This window comes from Pipra filicauda, unplaced genomic scaffold (genome assembly GCF_003945595.2).
Source record: "Pipra filicauda isolate LSUMZ 115617 unplaced genomic scaffold, ASM394559v2 scaffold120_size2142806_pilon, whole genome shotgun sequence".
NCBI lineage: Eukaryota > Metazoa > Chordata > Aves > Passeriformes > Pipridae > Pipra > Pipra filicauda.
The window spans coordinates 1,313,411-1,334,412 of NW_024103663.1; the positions used below are offsets into that span (position 1 = coordinate 1,313,411).

General features: G+C 47.8%; 1 protein-coding gene across 1 annotated transcript; it reads right to left on the reverse strand.

Annotated features, from left to right (window-relative positions):
* Window positions 1–4,067: 4,067 nt before the first annotated feature.
* Window positions 4,068–18,839, reverse strand: VEZF1 (vascular endothelial zinc finger 1). The gene is made up of 7 exons (XM_027751570.2): window positions 18,667–18,839; window positions 12,674–13,371; window positions 11,898–11,961; window positions 10,722–10,905; window positions 9,089–9,307; window positions 6,926–6,970; window positions 4,068–6,568 (listed from the first exon to the last, which is right to left on the reverse strand). Exons 1-7 carry the CDS (start codon window positions 18,697–18,699, stop codon window positions 6,141–6,143), a joined length of 1,671 nt encoding a protein of 556 aa, XP_027607371.1. The 5' UTR covers window positions 18,700–18,839; the 3' UTR covers window positions 4,068–6,140.
* Window positions 18,840–21,002: the final 2,163 nt, after the last annotated feature.

Sequence of the window (21,002 nt, forward strand, 5' to 3'; positions counted from 1 at the left end):
GAGTGTCTCGGGCTCCTGGAGCTTGGACCCCCAGTCCCGCGGTAAGGAAGAAGACATGCTACTGCTGCCCCATGGCTGAGCATCAGAGATGGGGTTGTAACAGAGCATCACTTGAAGCACAGACAGAAAACAGCCGTATCCCATGTCCCGCGCTCCAGCTGACAGCTCAGGACGGGAAGTGATCTCGTCTTACAAGTTACACAGGGCAGACACTTCCCCTTCCACAGAGACCAGAGTGAGACCATGAACGGCAGCAGGTCAGAGCCCCTGCTTCCCTCGCGGCTCTCCAAACCTCCCGGACACGGTGTGGGAGGAACCCACATCCCTGGGCACCGTGGCCTCCACAGCACCCTGCTGCATCCGGCCGCTGCGATGCACGTCTGTGGGTGCTGGAGCCCAAGCTCACATGTGGGATGGTCCAGGGCTCTGACAGGACAGCTCTCCATGCTGAGGTTTTTCCCACTCAATCGTTTCATCCATGTCTGGGAGCTGAGCGATCCTGGGTTAAGATCTGGAAGGCTCTGACAGGGAACTCAGAGATCAGTAAGAGCGGAAACACTGGAGGCAAACCTTTGGCCTTCAGTGTGTACAGAACATGTGCCACAACATTCTCTCCCCCAGGTTAACGCAGACCAGACTCTTCCAAGGCACAGCGCCTTGCAGCGAGCTTTGGTGGCTGCAATCTCTTCCTAATCCAGCCTTGTTTCAGGGAAAACAGGCAGTTTTATATCCCTTTGATATGGGTCTTAGCTGCCAATGACACTAGGAAGTAAAAAGAAGTGGGAATAGAAATATACAACTACGAAGAATTAATAGTGAATGTAATTCAGCCAGTTCCAACAAAATTGGTTATTCCCTGAAAAACAAGCCTTGCACGGAAAACACAGAACACAAACGGTTTTGTCTTGACAGCTGGTGAGAACAACTAAGTGAAAAAGTGAATGGAATATTTCTGACTTCTCTGGACAACAAAAAGTTCCACACATTTGTAAAATGTCCTTTTTTTTACTAAATGGGTTGGTTGGGAGGCAGGGACTGTAAATGCTCTGGAGGAAAGCAGAGGTCTGTGCTCTGACACAAGCAGTGATTGCAGATGCCAACGGTGTGACTTTCAAAAGGCACCAATGCTTCCTTAAAGGAAAACCCAGGGCTTTTAAAAATCATAAAACCACTGAATGGTCTGGGTTGGATGGGACCTCAAAGCTCATCTCATTCCAACCCCCCACCAAGAGCAGGGACACCTTCCACTAAACCAGGTTCATTCAGAATAGCCCAGAAACCTGAAGAACAACAACAACAAAATATAACATTTTTAAGAATCATAAGCCTGGCTTGCCCAGTGGTCCTGATCTGGGCTTCAGGGAGATGCAATGTCTGACAGAATGATGTGATGCTGTGGCGGTTGCCAGCTGAGGAGGGAGCTGGCTGGACAGCCTGGCTCAGCTCCTCTCAGCACTGAAATACTCTTTCCAAACCAATACCAAAAAAGGGTTGTTTCTAGGTCAAGACCTCAGCACTCAATTTTAACCAGGGGCTGACAGTCCAATCTGAACACAGCTGTAAAACGGATTTGCAGGAGAAGCTCTGGCATTCTTTTTGTAATTAGCAAACAGCCAGTGAGCCATGTGCCTTTAAAGGTGAAAGCTATTTTTGACATAAAAATTAGCACGTAGTTCCTCTGTCACCCCTCGGCTGCTGCACGGGGAGCTGTGAGCGAACAATCCAAAGATAAGAAGTATAAACATGCTGAATTAAACAAATGCGTAGAAGGGGATCAGGTTTAATTTGTTTTATTCTCTGACAATTAGAAGAGATTTATTTTTACACTTTTTCTCTAAAAAGCATGGGTTAAAAGGTCCACTTAAGCACTGAGACCTCAACGTCATTTAAAAACTTGAAGCGCTTTTAATAGCTGCCTTTTGAAAACACTGTTCAATCTATTTTTGAGATGGATAAACTCAGCCACCAATGAGCAGGGCAGGAGTTTTCCGAAGGGCCCAGCACTGACAAACTGTTGTTCACTTCTCAACAACTCAGCTCCCACACGGGAACTCTGAGATAAAAAACACCAGAGTGCTGGATGCTTCAAAAACCTGAGCGTTCCTCAAATCCCAGTTTTCCCTCCTTCTCTCTTTGGTGGGAATCTAACCCTCTCAGCCTTGAAAATGAACCCCAGGTGGTTTTCAGGATACAGCTCTGAGTGGCTGTTTCTAAAATAAAAGTGAGGGAAGAGCAAGCAGAACTTGGAGGCTTATCAGCACCCAGAATGCCCCGGCTAATCCTCAGCAGCCCCGGCCCCTTTATGTAACCTGGGATTGCTGCAGCTCAACAGCTTACTGGGGTCTGGGTGGTTTTCTTTAAACCTCTCGTGGACAAATGCAAACACATTAAATACTTCTTTCTTCCGCCTCTCTAAAGAAAAAGTTGTTTTAAGAGGGGGGAAAAAAATGTTTTGTTGGTGAACAAGGGCAAATAGAATTAAAGTCTTATGCTGAGAATAAAACGTGTTTCTCTCTGATCCATCTTGACTGAACAGAATCTTCACAATGTACAACACTCAGGTGTAACTCTTCAATAAAAGGTGGAATCCCGGATTTCTCCTCACCCCAAACACCCTCTGGAAGTGGTGGGGTGTTCCAAATAAAGAGAAAAACTGCCCATTTATACCATTTACCCCACTCCTGGCAGTGCGGGTGGCTGGGCTGCAATACTTACGTCCCCGTGGCCGCTTCCAGAGCCGGCACCCGCGGCTCTCCTCGCGCGGAGGACGCCCCTCTGTGCCGTTCATCTGACTGCTCTGACTGTCCACGGCACAAGTCCAAGGCAAAATTCAACTTTTAAAACTCTCAGTCGGTGCTAAGCCATTCACCTCACGCTGAATGCTTACGGAAACTTCAGAAGGAAAAAAATAAACCCCCTATTGAACTCCTTGCAATCGGAGACCTGAATGGGCTCGATATAAACCCCACTCGAACCAACGGCAGCAATAGGCTTCCCTGGATGTTGGACTCGATCCAGCTTAAAAGTTTCCATGAAATAAACTAGGCTAAGCACATCAGCTGCATAGAAACTAACTCGGTGTAACAGGAGCATCTGTTCTTCACAGCCACCATTTTCCTAGAGCCTTAGCGCGAGGTGCCGCACGGATCACCGGCCGTGACAGCTCCGGCCCCGCCGCACGGGGACGGACATGGATTAGCAGGGAGCATGCACGTCGGATAAACTACTTGACCAGGTAGCTTTTGTTTGTCAGAAAAACAGCTTAATGTATTTGGTAGGACGGCATTACAGAGCGCAGTCAATGTCCGCACTGAGACAGCTGAGGACACCTCGGACCCATTAATACACGGCACAAAGCAAATGTTTACCCAAGTACAAATGAAACAGGTCGACAATTAGCTAATGCAGCTTTGTGGACATAAACCAGGTACAGTCGAGCAGAACCAACATAAAATAAAAAGGAAACAGCCCTTTTCCTATGCCACGCTAAGAGCACCATGGTTAGTGGTTTGGGAAGCCTCTGTCACAGTGAAAAATTTCCTTGCCGGTGTTTAATGTGTTTATTCTACTGCTACACTGCTGGGATAAAAATAACAGCAGCCAGGCTGGGCGAGGGACCCACTGTCAATACTGCAGTAATTGACAACATACAATTAAGTCTCACACCTGTTTATTGTAAGTAATTCATAGATAACCACTTCTAGTACACATTTTCATATTGGCTTTTAATGCTTTTGTTCTTTTTTTTTTCCTTTTTTTTTTTTTTTTTTTTTAAGCTCAGGGACACCCAAACTTCACCTAAGGGTCATCTCTGTGGTTACCCAGACCCGGAAGGCTACACCTACTTTGGAAAACTGGTGCAAGGTGGTGTCGTGGCCACGGGTCCCAGAGATGGCTCACAATCTACAGGTCCCAACATGCAGGGGGGCTGTGGGGAGGGAGGTTGGGGTGCATGCGCCTGGGGCTGCGGGCCGGCCGTGCCGCTCCCCGCCCGCCGAGCTCCACACAGGGCAAAAACACAGACCTCTACACAGCTGGAGTAAGAACAGTGGTAACAAAGTCATAGCTACATATTCTTCTCTACATTTTTGTTTATTGAGACAAACTAATTAAAAGGCACAAACATAGGGCATATGTTTACATGGACATTATAACAAACATATACATTAAAAGTGTAGGAATGTGTTTCCTTTCTGCTAAACAGAAAGTTCCTAAGCTTTTATATATACAAAAGTTGTACAATTTGATGTCCTAAAGTACAAAAGATCATTTATAAAATTATTTTACACTAAGCTCTATTATTTTTTTTTTTGTCTGTTTTTGTTTTACTATGTAGTCCAAGCCCCTAGAACAGTTTCACATAAGGATACAGATACCTGTCACCTGAGCCAGCAGCCTGGCAATCACTGCTCGCACGGACACGGCCGGGGAGGAACGGAAGCAGTCCAGTGTGACTGGTCAGTCCTGCTATGACTCTGTGAAAATGCACACGCTAATCTCCAGAGCTCTCAAATTCATTAAGATAAAAACATCTCAACTGTAATTTCTTTTTTTTTTTTTCCTCTTTTTTTTTTTTTTTTTTTATTTCATGTAGAGTCTTGGGTTTAGGGTGGTTTGTTTGTTTGTTTTTTTAAACAAAGTTTTAAAAATGTGAATATGTGACATGATAGTCTAAAAAGTATATCTGTTTCCCTAGATTTTTGCTTTCTACTTTATGTACAGATAAACAGGTTAAGAAATAAAAAGCACATGTAGCTTAAACATGTGTGACCATTTATGGAGCAGTTCTGGGCTGGACAGCTCAGCACCCCAGAACTCCCACAAATTCATAGAAATGTGTTAACACAATAGAAGAATAACGTAAAAATGATGATGTTTGCAAATATTTACAAAGTTGAACAGATTTGCACAACACTTGATTAAGAAATAGGGGAGAAATTAAAAGACGCTCTCTGCTTGTCCTGGAGGGGCATCCTACCTAGTTAGTGGTTAGAATAAAAACTGTATACAATTTAATATAAGACAAAACTTCTAGTGAACAACTAACACGTCTGTCCCCTGCTGGAACACCAGCAGGCTCTGATTGGGAGGCAGAGGGCATAAAAATCACACCCAGGGCCTCCAGAATCTTCCAGCTTAAAGCAATATTTCTTAAGTTTCCAAGCACTCCTTTTGCTCCTAGATAAGAGTCCCATGGGGGTCTGACTGTTCAGAGACCATGTTTACATACATTTCGACTCCTCTTCTGTCAGCCATGGCTGTTTCTCACCAAACAATAACAGTTTTTTTAAAAAAAATGTTGACTACAATGCTCTATTCCCTTAGGGTAATATGTTGGGTAATATTTACATCTCCAAATATCAGGTCACAATCCCTATTATATGTTGAAGTTAGAATGATAAGTTATCATATGCTTTGCATATCAGAGCTGGTATCACCTTTCCCATAGGGAATGCTGCCTGAAATTATCATATTCCCAAAGGTAAAATGCATATTTTCTCCAAAAATGCATTTTTTTTTTTTTAAATGACAACATTGTAATGCATTTACTCATTAAAAAAAAAAAAAAACATCAACACAGACAAAGGTTCTACACTAGCTCAGAAACAGTGGACTTGCCTGGCAGGTTAAAATGAGCCATCCACCCTGTCACAGATACAGAGGGGTCTTTGCTAGTGTTTAGATTAAAATAATTTTCTAAGTTATAATTTGAGGGGATAAAACATAAAACTGTTTTTTTAATTACCTTTTTTTTTTGTTGGTTTTTTTTGGTTTTTTTTTTTTTTTTTCTTTAAAAACTCTGGCAAATAAGTATCTGCTCTAATTCAGCATCAGTCAGCTACAAGGTAAAACTTACTTTAAATGAAGTGCTCCAGTGAAACTCAAGCCTGAACCATGTGAGCCAAATCAAGGGGAAGATGCTACTGTGGTCTCTGATGGTGTTGCCCCAGTGTCTTAGCCTGAATTTATTATGAACTAAAACAAAACAAAACAAAAAACCCAACAGAACAAAACAAAACAAAAACCAAAATAAAAGAAAAAAAAGAAAAAAGAAAAAAAAACCCAACCAAACAAAACCCAAAAAAGAACTGCTGGTAAGGATTCCATTTTAATCCTTTTTAATACTGTTTAGAACTTGTTTACCAGGGAGGAGAGGTGGGCAAGGCCTGGGGCAGGAAAGGCATGCTCTCCACTGGTCTCATGGCTATGTTGAGGGGGCCAGCCAGCGTCATGGGGGTGGGCAGGTTCATGGGGGACGTGATGGTGACGGGGTGCGCTATGTTCACTGGAGCCGTGACCGGGGTGGGCAGGTTCACCGGGGTGGTGAGCGTGAGGGGCGAGGTCATGGACAGAGGACTGGTTATAGTTACAGGATGCCCTAAGTTCATCGGACTGGATATATTAACTGCACTTGATACATTTACTGGACTTCTCATGCTCATTGCAGCTGCCACTGTGACTGGGTTTGTGATAGTCCCAGAAGCCACAGAGGACGTTATATTGAATGGAGTAGTAAGAGTCACAGGCGTAGTAGCAGCAGTGGAGGTTTGGCACAAGTTAGCAGCTTCTAAAAATGAGACATAAAAAAGACAAAAAGTTTTTAACACATAAAAAAACCCCATGGACAAGATTTAAACAAAACAAAACAAAACAAAAAAAACCCAAAAACCAAACAAGAACAGGTACAAATTCCGGAATAATTTTCTTTAGGAATTATTAGTAAGTTAAAACTGTTAACATTCTATAGCCTACAGGAAATACAAACTCTCATGCAGGTCATTTCAACTCAATTTTTTTTTTTTTCCTGAGAATTCAAGTGAGGTTGTCTTAGCAAGAGGGTTTCCATGTTCATAAAAACAGTATCGTACAATCAAAAAAATCCTCCCAAGAGGAACATTAGAAATAGAGGAGAGAGTGTACATACCGAATGGTACGTACTCTATAGCCTTCTCAAAGGTGAACTGACATTCTGTGAAGGTTTTAAAAAGTCATTATTAGGGACTGATAAGCAAAGCTCGTTTCAATATTTACCTGCTTATTTCAGTCTTAATTACTGCTACTTAATTGCTCCGCTGCTCACAGTACCTCTACTCCAAGCCTACCCCAGCAGTACATCCTTCAACCCCCTTCAGCTCCTCAGCTTCCACATTCGTTTGGGGTTTTTTGGGGTGGTTTAGCAGCAAGCAGGAATGAAGTGCTGAGCAAGGGAGACCCAGGAGGGCAGCGGGCAGGGGCTGGGGAGCAGGGCCGGGCACTGGGGAGCAGGGCTGGCGAGGGGGGCCGAGGGGGGAAGGAGGGCTCTCTACACATCCATCAGCACCACCTGCCGGCTACCCACACCAGGAGGCTCCAAAAACAGGAGGAGGGGAAAGGGGAGGGCTGACTACTAAAGAAACCAGGGAAAATCGTGTTCTACATCAGCGTTACAGCATGGCTAAGTCGTGTCTTATTCCACATTTGTAGGGCAGGACCCCAAGCTCAGTTACACCCACGTGTCAGAGGTAAAACAGGAGCAAAGAGTCCGCTTTGCCACTCGGGCAATACAAATGTAACTTTGAAAGCAACATTAGCCCCATTCAAGGGTTACTGTTGGTTCTTCAAAGTCCATAGCTAGGAGGGGTGGAAAGGAAGGGAAAGAGTAAAAAAAAAATAAAATAAAAATTGTGAAAATAAATTGTATTAGACTAAAAAATCCCATCTAGTGTTGCAAAGCGACCACAAGTGGCACCAGCACAGGAGAACCAGCAAGGAAAGAGCAGCTCAGGCATGGCACTGACTGGTCTAACTTCACCTTCAAGCACAGTCACACCCAAAGACACATCCCACCCATGCCCCTTCCCCAGTTAAACAAAGCTAACAGCATCAGTCTGACACCACTCCTACCCACCCACCTCCCTCACCCCCCATCCTGCCCCAAACCACTTCTGTTAAAGCACATTCAATAATCTCAATAAGCAACAAAGGGAAAAAGGAACAAGACATAGGAAGAAACAAGCAGGAAAATAATTCTCAAGAGATTTTCTAAATCCAACACCCATTTGCTTTATCTGCTTAGTGGCCTGATGATATTTATGTTTCTGTTATCAGTACATCTTAACATAAATAAGCTGTTTCTATACTGCTTAGAATTCAATTACTGGCATAACAAGGCAAAAGGAGCAAACAGCCTAAAACACAAACAAGACCTAGAAAAGAAAAACAGATTGAAGAAACTGAAAGGAAGGTTAGGAGAAAAGAAAAAAATAAGGTGAGTCAAAAACATTCCTAAAAACAGCCAGTGAAAAACAGTAAATGGTCACTAAGAGCTTCTAAAACATGTAATCCACAAGAGTCACGTGACAGGCATTAGAAATCAAACTGTTGTGAAACAAATAAGCAGCAGTAATGGGAGAGTTTAAACTACTATATCCTAAAAACGCTACACTGAAGCAATTTGTTCTTTACAAACTGACACAGTGGCCAACAACAGGAAGCAATTTCTCTTTGATTATGGCAGCACAGGTAAGGTAAGTTGTGATCCAGCACTAATGAAAAACACGATCACTGATTAGTTCATTTTTTAATGAAAAAAAAAGCAACAGAGGGAGAAGGGTAAGTTCTCTGAGGTCTAGAAAAAGTCCAGGAGAGTTAATGATGATAAAGTAGATGGAATAAATTGGGAGAGAGAAGATGAACAGGAACAGAAAGCACACACATGCAAACTGGTGACACAAAGACAGAGGGGGGTGTGTATATATACATATATATATATATATATACACAAGTGAACAAGGGTAAATATGCACAAACACAGCTCAAAGCCACATGCAAGTCAAAGCCCACACTCCTGCCCTGGAGCAGACACAAGCCTCCCTTTGTAACTGATGGCTGCTATAGACACAGAGACCAAAGAGAGCAAGCAAAGAGGAGTTCATGTAACACAGCCTAATCCTGGGCCTGTTTCCTCCTGCTAGTTCTGAGCTGTGACTTCTAACACCGGGAATGCAACTGTCCTGTAAAACATCCTTCCTGACACCTTGACCTCCCTACAGAACTGCAAACTGCACTGCCTCACAGACCTAAACCCATCAATACTGGTTTGGTTTACCTTTCTTCCTCGCTTTGACGGCCTCTTCCCACAATCTCAGGGTCTCTACCTGCTTTCCAGGCCAACTTGTTACGTGTTGCTGCTGTTGCTGCTGTTGCTGCTGCTGCTGCTGTTGTTGCTGTTGTTGCTGCTGCTGCTGCTGCTGCTGCTGTTGTTGTTGTTGCTGTTGTTGCTGCTGCTGTTGCTGTTTCTGGTTGCTGGTCTCTTCACTCATGCATGCTATGCCAATTAAGTAAGAACACAAATTCACCTTGAAAAGTTACTCTGTTTTCTGCTGAGATCACAAAGGCAACTTCCATAAAGAGCGTGTGGAATCTCACAGGATTCCAAGAGCAAAAAATCACAGAGATATTTAAAACCATATAATTAATTCTGTGCTTTATAAAACTACTTTTCCAAGACCTAAAAACCAGAATATAAGTCAAGAACATCTGCTTTAACTGCCAAAAATTGACTTCCTTTCTGATTATTTAGTTTGTATTTAGGAAGAATGAAATCAAAGACTCCACTGAGCCTCTAGAACTCAAGCTGATTCCATTTTTTCTAAACCTCAGCTCCAGCTCAAAAAAAAATTAAAAACCTTTTTATTTTTTATTGCAAGTGTGACTTAAAACTTTCAGTTTACCTTTGCATCACAGAACAGCCTGTCACTACTCCCTGGCCACAGTACAGCTCATCATTCCCACCTCTAACAACTGCTCTAAATGCCTCATGTGAACTGGCTTAGCACCACCATACTGGCTTGGGAAGCCAGAGCTGTAACCCTATACCTTAAAAAATACTTCCCATCCAAATTTCCTACTAAGCTCAACAATCAGGCATTTCAGGCATTCCCAGTACCTTCAAATTATCCAGGAGTAACAGGAACAGCAAAGATGCTGTAAATTAATACAGTTTAAAAGGCTTTAGGACGAAGTCAAAGACATGCTTTACTTCTTCCTCTTGTTCCTCTGAAAACCCATTTTATATTACTAACTCTGTGGGTTAACTTAAGTTACAGGTATGTGAAAGTCAAGTCTTCATTTGTTTGCTAGGCACTCCCAGGTCCAGGCTGCAGCATCTCCACAGAGGTTAAGACCAGAAAGAACTACTACAAACATCTCATCTGACCTCCTGCACAACACCAGTCAGATGCCATTAATGCCCAAAACACATCAGGGCTGGATTTAAATCCTCTTCTTGTCAGCTACTGCCAGAGGGAGGAAACATTAACCCTTGGGGTCAAAGCTCAGGGAAAGCACAGAAATCTTTCTCCTAATTTTGATGAGCTTTAGGTGATGCTTTAAACCTGAAACCTGGCAGATTTTAGCAGTTCTTAAATAGCCTAAAATCTCCAAATTATCTGTTGGACTTCTAGGCCTGCATAGTTGAGGAAGCACTGTAATTAGAAGGTGAGAAAACCTGGGCACTCTCACAAACTGCAGGGCATTCCTAAGGGACAAGAGCACAGTCTAGCAGCCAACCAGTTCCCCACATGCCAATTCTTGAGCTGAAGCAGATTCTGTTACTAAATATCTACTTTTGAGAGGTGTGACCACCCAGACTGATGGGTTCCTTGCACTTTCACGTCATCAAAGGCAATTCCCTTCGCACGCACACTGTTATTAGAAATGTTTGTAAAACGTTCACCTACTTTTATTGATGCCTTGTTTACAGGTATTACAGTTGATACTTTGGCTCTGCCCGTGTGTCTTTAAGTGGCTGGTGATATATGCTGCACTCAGAAGTTTACCACAGATATTACACGATACCTTTCCTTCATGGCGCACCATGTGTGTCCGCAGTCTGTCTTTGGTGGCAAAGGCAGCAGTGCACGTCTAGATGGAGGACAACAGTTACACTTGAGGTGCAGACAGCAGCATTACAGCAGCAGTTAAGGCCCACTGAGAGCCCTTTTTACCTTGCAGGTCCTAACAGTATCCTAAATGTACCGACAACATTAAGTTTTACCTGTATTTATAGAGAAACCAAAATCAAGCTACTGAAACAGAGATTGAGAGTGGTACTCGTTTCTGAGACAATCAGGACAAAAATCATACTCAATACTACTTGAAATTTCTTAAAATAGCAGGTTGCCTTACCCTCCAAAGCAAGAGGGAGCTTATAAAAAAGCCTGGAGCAGGCAAAGTTGTTTTTTGATATAATTTTACTGTACAAATATGAACTTGATCTCTTGAATTGCTCAATTACGTCTGTTCCCATCCAGAACAAGGAAATAAAACCTCTTCCTAATGCTATTCTTTTTACCCGAGCTTTTTATTTAATAAGATGAGTCAGTAAAACAGAGGTTGGAATAAGCATGGATATTCCAAGCAAAACAGTTAATTGTTCAAGGGCAATTTAATTATTTCTCTTAGACTCAGTCATCAACTTACGACAACTTGCCTTCCCCTTCCAGCAAAATAACAGATCCAGAATCAAGCATTCCCATCCATTTTAAATAGATGTACTGAGAGACATTTGATTTTAACATGCTGAGAAACACACTGCACACATTACTCCACAAATCAGCACTGAGCTGAGGATGCTGTTACAACCCTACTACTAAGTTAAGCATATGGTAAAATAGAGCAACTATGCTGTTCTCCAAGACAGCAAAAAGCCTCTAATCTTCCTAAAAAAGCAGCCACAGCATCTTTTTAAACTTCCACCAGAACTCCAGCACTGTGTTATGCGGGTGGATGTGCCTTTACTCCTAAACTTGCTTATCAAAGGAAAGCCTGGGAGCAAATACAGCTCTGGAAAGATTCACCTGAGATTGTACTGATACAATAAGGTATTGTTCTTAATAAATCATTTTAGCCCTTACTTGGCATTTGAAGGGTCTCTCTGTTGAGTGAACGTGTTTAACGTGACAGCTTAAATGATCAGGCCTGCAAAAAAGAGAGCAACAGGAGAGAAAATGCACTGTTACAAACACACAGTAAGGAGACCTTGGCGAGTGGGCTGACACTGCTGAAGACCCCCTGCAGCCCCCAGAATAAATACCTTCCCCTCACCTACCAGTGGGTGTCACCCAGAGCTCCTCACAGTTACTCTGGGACCCAGTTTGCAGCTTAATCCTTAACCCTGTTCTCCTTACACACCCAAAAATGGTACATTTGGTCACACCTTGTGTAAAGGTGAGAGCGCAGCAGCTGTAAAGGTTGATGTTTTCTCTGCTGCAAGCACAGGTACAGACACAGCCAGCAGCAATGCAAGCTCCCCCCAGAGCTCTGTCAGTGCCCTCAGCCCTGCTACAAGACCAGGTGACAGTTTACCTGCCCTGCCCCATTCGGTCACAGACTGTGGCAAAGGTTGGTAAAGGGGCTCTGTGCCCACCCCCGTGACACAGACTTGTGTCCTGCAGGACCTGGATGACGTCGTGAGGCCATTTCCAACCACTCTCCTACAAAAGTGACCGCTTTTGGCCACTGCTAACCTGGCTCAGATGGAGACCCCCACCCTGGAGGCAGACAAGGCTCCTTATCCCCTCGCCAATCTCCTCAAAGGCCTGGTTCTCCCAGCCCCTCGCTCTGCCAGCTTAACCCTTCCTGCGTATGAAGAGCCAACAGCGGAGCGCGCCTGGGATTTGCTACACGGTACCTCGAGAAGCCTTTTCCACAAACACCACAGGTGTAGGGTTTCGTGATGCCCCCCTCGTGAGACCTCACGTGGTAGGTCATGCGATCCTTTCTCTTGAAGCGCTGATTGCAAATGGGACATTCGAAGGGTTTTTCGTCGGAGTGGGACAGCTTGTGCCGGTTGAGGTGGTAGACGTCCCTGAAGGCCTTTCCGCACATCTCGCAGGCGTGGTTCTTCTTCACGGGCTTGCTGGGCTTCTTCACCGTCTGCGTCACTGCCATGGCCGTGGCGCCGGCGCTGCTGCTGGGGTTGGTGGCAGAGGAAGACGTAGTGACAGTGGACAGGATGCCTGCGATAGTCGAAACCAGTGAACTCCGGCTGTTGTCACCAGCGATGGTCGAGATAAGGGGCACCATTGTGGTGGGAGTTTTCTTTGGCCGTGACACTAACTTTATCCCTGTGTGGCAGGACTCGTGACGCCTCAAATGGTAGCTGTCCCTGAAAGCTTTGCTGCAGTAAGTGCACACAAAGGAGGTTTTAGGTTTTTCCTTTTTAATCCCAACAATAGCATCCTTTAATGTTTCTGGTGCAGGCTGAGGTTTCTGCGTTATTGGTAAGGGCAGAATCGGCTTCTGATCGGGCGGCTCAACAGCAGAGCTCAGGAGAGGCAACAAACTGTTCTGTGCTGCCTGCTGTTGGTGATGGGAGGCTTCATGTGCCTAAAACCAAACATTCACACTTAAATTCTCTGGATGGGTGCTCCCTTTAACACGGTGAGCACATTTACAAAATAACAGGAAAGCATATTCTAGACCAAAAGCCGTGGAAGGAACAACAGGGGAAGGTTACATAATTCTGGTTTTGGACAAGATAAACCGCTCGCCCTGTAAATGCACTCGCTGTGCAGATCCTGTGGTAAGTGTAGGACACAGCACAACAACCAAAGAATTATTAAGTTTCCGGAGGGCAACTTTTTATGGAAGACAACGAGATGCTTGTCAGATCTTTTACTAACATAGCGTTTGATCTTTACATAACAGATAACTCATTTTGCTAATGATTGTATCAGATGCCACCTTGGGACTGTCTCTGGAGCTGACGAAGGTACTGACAGGAGTTGCAAAATAACGCCCCACCTTTAAGTCAAGCTTAGTGCACACTGAAAATTGAACTGCAGCCACAGAGAGCCAGGATGTGATAAGGCGTCTTATTTAAACAGCGTGTCCATACCAGTGTGCCAGCACTGAAACCAAAGCAACTGGAATCGGGAGCTGTCTAAAGCCACATCTCTATATTTAGCAGGTTCCCGATGCATTTATCCACTGACCACTGTGCTCTCTGTGTCTGGAACTAACAAGAATAGCGACACGGCCTTTTTCTCTTCGTCAGCAGCTACTTTGTGCTAGGAAGAGAAGCGAATCGATACGCACTGGGAGACATCTAGAGATGCTGGAGAGCACACATGGGGGGGTGTTGGGAAAAAAACTCTGAAAGCTGTTTGAAAACAGCCAATACCAACTGACTTTGGACTACAGAATCAGTGGGAGAAGCTACAAGGAAGGGGCAGAGAGGGGACCGCGGCCAGCACCGCACAGCTGAGCTGCAGCCTGCGCCGCCACGGGCTGTGCTGCACCGTGCTTGGTTATTCTAAGGCAGAAAACCAGTGGATACTGTTATTAAAACTCATCCAGTGAGACTGGGACAAAACCCTGGCAGATACAATTTTAAAGTGGTTTAGAAACCACACAGACCAATTCAGCCTAATGGAGCATTAAAATAAATCACTCCAGCACCTTAAGCCAGTTTAAGCGCATCTGTATTCAAGATGTGCCTCGGTCTCATCAGACCAGTTTTAAATCAGGCTCGTTATTAGCGCAGCGTGCCAGGCCTGAAGCTGTGTTTGGGGAAACTTGCATTCCCATTAGATCAGTATTGCAGCCTTCCAGGACTCCTTTCCTACAGCTTCCCTTACAAAATAGTACGACTCGAGGCTGCGAAAGCTGAACCAAACACTGTGCTGGCGTGTGACCCCAACCTGCCTACTTTTAGATCAGCTGAGGATGGACAGTGCTAGGGAGTGCACTCAGGCTAATGCTCTCCCCACAGGAATCCATTTCAACATGTCCTTTGGAGAAGCCAGTATTTCTAGCAGCTCACTTTGGGACCTTTTCCTAGTTGGATCTGGAGGCTTTGCCTCTCTGGATTGCAGTAGGCCACCCCAGAGCACCTCTCCCTGGCTGCAGGGTGGCTCCTGCCCCTCACAAGCCCTTCACCACTCCAATCTCACTTTTCAGGAGAGTGATGCTGGTGATCTTTGGATAAAAAGCACCAGGGGATACCAACACTAACCTGTGTGGGGAAGAATATGAGCTCCCTAACACTCCAAGCCTATCTGACAGGAAAACAGTTCACGGGATGAAGCCTGGATTTGGGATGGTAACAGGAGACAAAACTTGTGCGAATCATCAGGAGCCAGGCCAGCCTGTCCGTCTGTATCTGCATTTTCCATCCTGCCTGTGCCCAAGGTCAGGATGCAACAGGTAGGCTGGATATTACCACACCTGCCTGGCCACAGCAGCCACCTCAAACGACAGCCCCAGGGGCTGCTTTGCAGAACGATTGCTGAAGAGCAGGATCCAGAACTCTCCTGGAGGCGACGCTGCTAAATCAGGGCACGGCACAAGCTCCAGCAGCTCCATTAAACTTTTCCCTGACTTCAGTGTCAATTGTGGATTTTCAACCATTTATCTTCCGTGTTTTTAAGAGGGCACTGAGACATCCACATTGCATGAAAATAGAGTCTGCACGATACACACCAACAGCACAGTATTGAGCAAGTTAAGCACTTGGATACAATTTTAATTTCAAAAAAATTTGAAATGTTTTACAACTTTAAATGAGCATTAAACAGTGTTGTTAAACTGCACCAGAAGACACTGCAGAGCACCTAATGATAGCTCCAGAGATACAGTTTCAAAGGCAGAGCTAACAGATCGGATAATGGAGAGCCCAAATCCTTTGGACAAGGTTCAAACTTAGGCAGTTTATGGATATTTTTAAGCCTCAAAGAATCGTCAGCACTTCAAGGTAATGATGCACTTATTCCTACGGATCCGATGGAGATAGTGGACATAAAACAATGTATATTCATAAGGCTACAGGCTATGGAGCTGCTGCTTACATAAGTCTGCTTATCTTGGTTCCCAGAGAGCCAGCGCTATTAGCACCGTCCTGCCCGCAGCCCCCGTGGCACGAGCCCTGTTCCTCAGTTTCCAAGGGCTGCCTGCCTTAAAGCCTTTTAAAAAAGGATCAGGCAGCATTTTTTTTTAACTCCCTGTTGGAGAAGGGAAGCAGCACCTGCTGCACGCCTCTCGCGGGCGCTGCTATTCAGGCTCCGACCACAGTTTTACTTGACCCAGAATTAACGTCAAGTCAACATTTTGGGGATATTTTGACAGCCTGGGACAGGCTCTCGTGCAAAACCCCCTCCTTCTGTCACTGGTTTCTTCCCTCACGGGGAGAGGGGGCAGCAAACAAAAAAACCTGCAATTCGTGACCCGGAGTGTAGGATGTGGCATTGTGAACTTCCAATGCCAGAGGCTAAAATATTTTTGTGCTCCAGCCTTAATGTGAGAGCAACAAATTAGGATGAGTCATATCTTGAACGCTCCATCTGATGGATGAGTCCTCCTCACATTAACAGATACAACTTTCGCTTCCCGACCAGATACTAAAAGTAGGTTTCCAAATAAGCATTTCGGGGACTAAGGAGATCCAAACAAGAACTGCTTATTCAGTAGCACGATTGTTCCTTTAGAAAGGGATACAATTCATCAAAATGCCACCTAAAAACAATCAAACAACTTTATTTGGAAGGAGCGATTTACAGTCGCACAGCCCATTGCTACAGGACTAAAATTACGACGTCGAAACCTCCTCTGAAAACATTTGGCTAAAAATTACAACTTTATATCCCGGGTATTTAACTGTCCCTTAGGAATCCTGTCCTAGCTGGAACACACACTCGGCTTAAAACTCCCCCCAGGAAGAATGAACATGAATATTCAGTCACTTGCATTTGTTACTTAACCGACACAGGGGAGAGGCTTTTAAATCCACTTTTTTTAACTAATTTTAACTAATCAGCCGGGTCTTAGCTGATGTGTGCTGTGAGAATGGGAAGAAGAAAGTCACATCAGGAGTACCTTAATGCTGCTTTCAGCTGGGTGCCTTGGGATGCTCGCAACCCAAATCATTGATTTTTAACAAAACCACTCCAGAAACGATATTCGGCATTTATTATGAGGTCTGAAAGCTTTATTAATTGGGGCAAAAAATAAGAAAAAAAATCAGAGGAAAATTTCCACATCACAGTTTTATGAAGATGCTTCCGAGTCGCACGCTGGGAAAGTGAACTGCTGACTCCTTAATTAAAAGCAGCAAAGGCGACTCCTAAATCAGCCTGTGACATCACTATTTCAAAACTCAGCACCTTCAAAAAACACGGACGAGCAGCGAGGAGCTGGACACGTACTTGAAAGCATTACTTGGCATTTCTCAGAGCCTGCTGCAATACCGTCCTGCCAGCCTAGGAAAAATTTCCCCTGGAAAGTGCTCAGCTGGGAGGCAGCAAGGCACTACACCAGCCCCGGCTTGGAGGGAGATGGCCCTAAACTAAGGAGATTAACTTCCTAGCGTGAAGTTTCCTACGTGCGAATCACAACTGCCCACTAGAGTGAGAAATAATTCACCAGACCTCAGCCAAACTCGATGGCATCACCCGCATCCATCACGAAAAGGCGGAAAACCCAGCGCCCAGCTCCCGGTACCGGCTCCCCGGAACATTCCCGGCGTGTTTTCGGAGGCAGAGAACCCGAGCGAGTGACTCATCCCTTGGTACTTGCAAGGGACGAATTTTTCCTCTCTAAAGGAACGGTGCTCGCTCTTGGCGGATTTATTCATTCAACTCAGGTTCTCAAACTCGTGTCACGGGTTGGGTTTGGGTTTAATTCCGAGGAGGACAGTGAGGAAGCGAGCGGCCGCCACCGGGAACGTGCAAAGAGGATTATTTTACCTTGAGAAAGGTGATGTGCTGGGCTTTTTTTTTTTTTTTTTTTTTTTTTTTTTCCCCCCGCTGCTGCTGCAATCACACATTTTATGTTTTCCAGCTCAAAAAGAGCAGGAGAAAACAATCCAGCGTGAAAGGGCTCGCGAGGCTCACAAAAGCCAGGCGAGGATTTTTTTTTTCGGATTTTTTTTTTTTTCTGGTACACTGGATTTTCTTCGGAATTACATAAACAGCGGCGTTTTTAAGTCAGTCTTTCGCCGACAGAAAGGGGGAAAATTGTGACTCAGTTGGCAAAGGGAGGGGTTGCACGCTCCACCGTCCCTATTCCTCCCCATTCCCGTTAGGATTTCGCCAGTTTTTACAGAAATCCGGCCCGCTCGCGTCCTATTTTAAAAGAAAACAAGCTCCCTCGTCAGCCGGCCCTGAGTCAGGCTGTTTAAAGAGGGATTAATTTATTCTCCCAGACACGGCGTTTGTTCCATCGGGGTTTTGTTAGAGCCCGGTGGAAGCTTGGGGTTGTTTTTTTTGTTGTTGTTGTTGTTGTTTTTCTTTTTGGGCGGGGGGTTGGGGGTGGAAGAGAAAAACAAACACCAAAAAAAAAAAAAAAAAAAAAAAAAAAAAAAAAGCGCGATTTCACGTTTTGGAGGGAGGGGAAAAAAAATAAAACACGACTACGAATAGACGGTTTGCGAGGGAAGCGGGAAGGGAGCGCGCTGCGGGGCGGCGGCGGAGGGAGAAAGTGCAGGAGGGAAGGAGCGAGAAGCGGAGCCGCGGGGCCCGTGAGGCGCTGCCCGGCGGGCCGGGCCGGGCCGGGCCGGGCCGGGGGCGGGCGGGGGCCGGGCGGCCGCGCTGAGTGACAGCCCGGCCCGGCGGGGACCGGCGGGGCCGCGGCCGTGAGGGAGGGAGGGGGGGCGCGGGCAGCGCCGCCGCCGCCGCGGGGCCTCACCTGAAAGAGGAACGCGGTCCAGTTGGCCTCCATGGCGGGGGCGGCGCGGCCCCGGGCGGCGGCGGCGGCGGCTGCGGCGGGCGGTCCCCCCGTCGCTCCCTCCCCCGGGCCGCAGCTACATGGAGCCGACAACAAAGCGGCGGCGGCGGCGGCGGCTCAACATGGCAGCGCCGAGCGGCCGCTTCCGCTAACCTCGGGCTGCACCACTGCGGCCCAGAGGGGGGAGGCGGCGGCGCGGCGCCCCGGCGGGGCGGCGATGGCCCGGGCGGCCGCGGCGCCGCCCCCGCCGCTCCCCTCGCCGCGGGGCGGGCGGCGGGCCCGGGGCGGCGCGGCGGAGCGGCGGCGCGGGCGGCGGGGCCGGGGCGGCGCGGCGGGCCGGCCGCCCCCCCCGCGGGGCTGGCAATGGGCCGGTCCCGGGCTGGGGAAGCCGAGCTGTGGCGAGAGAAGATGGAGGAGCGGCCGAGGTGTCCGGGGCCGCCGCGCCGCCCGCCCCGGCCCGGCCCCGGGGCCGCCGCGCCGCCCGCCCGCCCCTTCTCCCCTCCCCGCCCGCCGCCCCCGCCCGCCGCGCCGGCAGGGAGGGAGGGAGGGAGGGAGGGAGCCGCGGGGGCGGCGGGGGGCGGCTTCGCCCGCGGGTGCGGGCGGGCGGCGGTGCCGGGGGCGGGGGGGTGAGCGCGGGGCCGCCCCGGGGGTCGCCCGGCGCCGCCGCCACTTCGGCTCCCCCGGGCTCGTCCTCAGCCCACCCGGGCTCGTCCTCAGCCCACCCTGGGCGCTGCCGTCTGCCCGGGCCGGCCCGGCTTCGCACCCCGCCTGGCCGGGCTCCAGGAGGGCCGGGCCCGGCGCTGTCCCGCGGCCCAAGGCCCCTCCAGCCCTCCCCGGGCCGGGCCGTGTCCCCCCGGCCCTGCAGCCCCCGGGCGGTTCGGGCGATGCGGTGCCACCGCAGCCCCCTCCCCACTGCGCTGCCCCGCACACCTCCACGTGTTCGGCTGAGTGGATTCGCCCGTATCTGAGGCATCTGAGGCATCTTCAGCGCAGCACCTGAATGCAAATCGTAGCCACGAGCAATTAAATACATACATACCGTTAATTACGTGTTTATACACAGCAAGCACATCCCTGACAGGCAGGAGGATGGGACCCAGGGACAGCTCCATGTGCCTCCCCGGTGCTCCCAGGACAGGGAGGGATGTGTGGGACACCTGTGCCCCACCTCGGGTGGCATCTGAGGGACACCTGGCATTTCTTGGGTACCTGAGAGTGGCCGATTTAACACTGCAACAGGAGGGGGGTTTTAATCCTGACCTTCACTTGCCTTCCCCGGGGCTGGGGAGATGAGAACAGGCTTACGGCACTTTATTATTTATTTTCCCACAGCTCTGGTCAATCCTCTTTGCTCGGGCCTGGATCCTTGCTGAGCATCCGAGGCCTCGGCCGCTGCGGCACCGCAGGCGTGGGGAGAAACAGCTGAGCCACCCCAGCCACAGCACTCGGGGCTAAATATGGCTCCTGTCAGCAAGGCTGCCCTGAGACTTCCTCCCGTGCGGGACAGCCGGCTGGTTTTTCTTGTCTCCTGTTACAGATAATGCACAAGCCGGTCCCAAAGCCACAGCTCAGTGTAACGCTGGGGGGGAGGAGGGACAGCAGGGACCAGGGGACGCTCATGAGGGTCCCAGCCTGCTGGCTCAGCCGTGGCTTTGTGCAGCCTCAGGCAGGTCACCTGGCCCTGCAGCCACAGGGTCCTTGGCCCTCCCCAGGCGTTTCTTCACCTTCTGAGAGCATTGCAAAACAGTCCTTGTTCTGTTCCGAGTGACGCCTGCGGATGTTTCACGCCTCTTGGGCTTTTTTCCTTGAAACTCCGGTGCCAGAGTCAAGTGGTTATGTCAAAATCTGTTTGCATTTAAAACAAAAAAGAGTTTCTCAGCCCTGTGACCCCAAAGGGAAGTTTGTGGCCATGTGCCCGGGGGCTCGGCTGCCTGGAGTGGCCAGACCTGCTTGGGAGCACCTGCAGCTCAGATGGTCTGTCTGCCTCAGGAAATTTGGAGCCTGCTTGGTTTTGACCCCCCAGTCTGCACCATGGTGGAACTCTGTGCTGAGGCACAGTCTGGAAACATGCAAAATACCACCCTTGCTCTGCAGAGGCTCTGAATTAAGAAAAGCACACCAAAAAATGGAGCTAAAAGGGTTCTCCAGTGCACGTGCAGAGCTCGCATGGGCCCGACTCGCCTGGAGATGGTCTCTCTGCTCAGCCAAGATTCTCTTCCCAGCCGCTGCACGGGAGCAGCTGGATCATCCCCTGCTCCACCCCGTGTGCCAGCGCCCCAGGATTTCCCTCTCCTGCC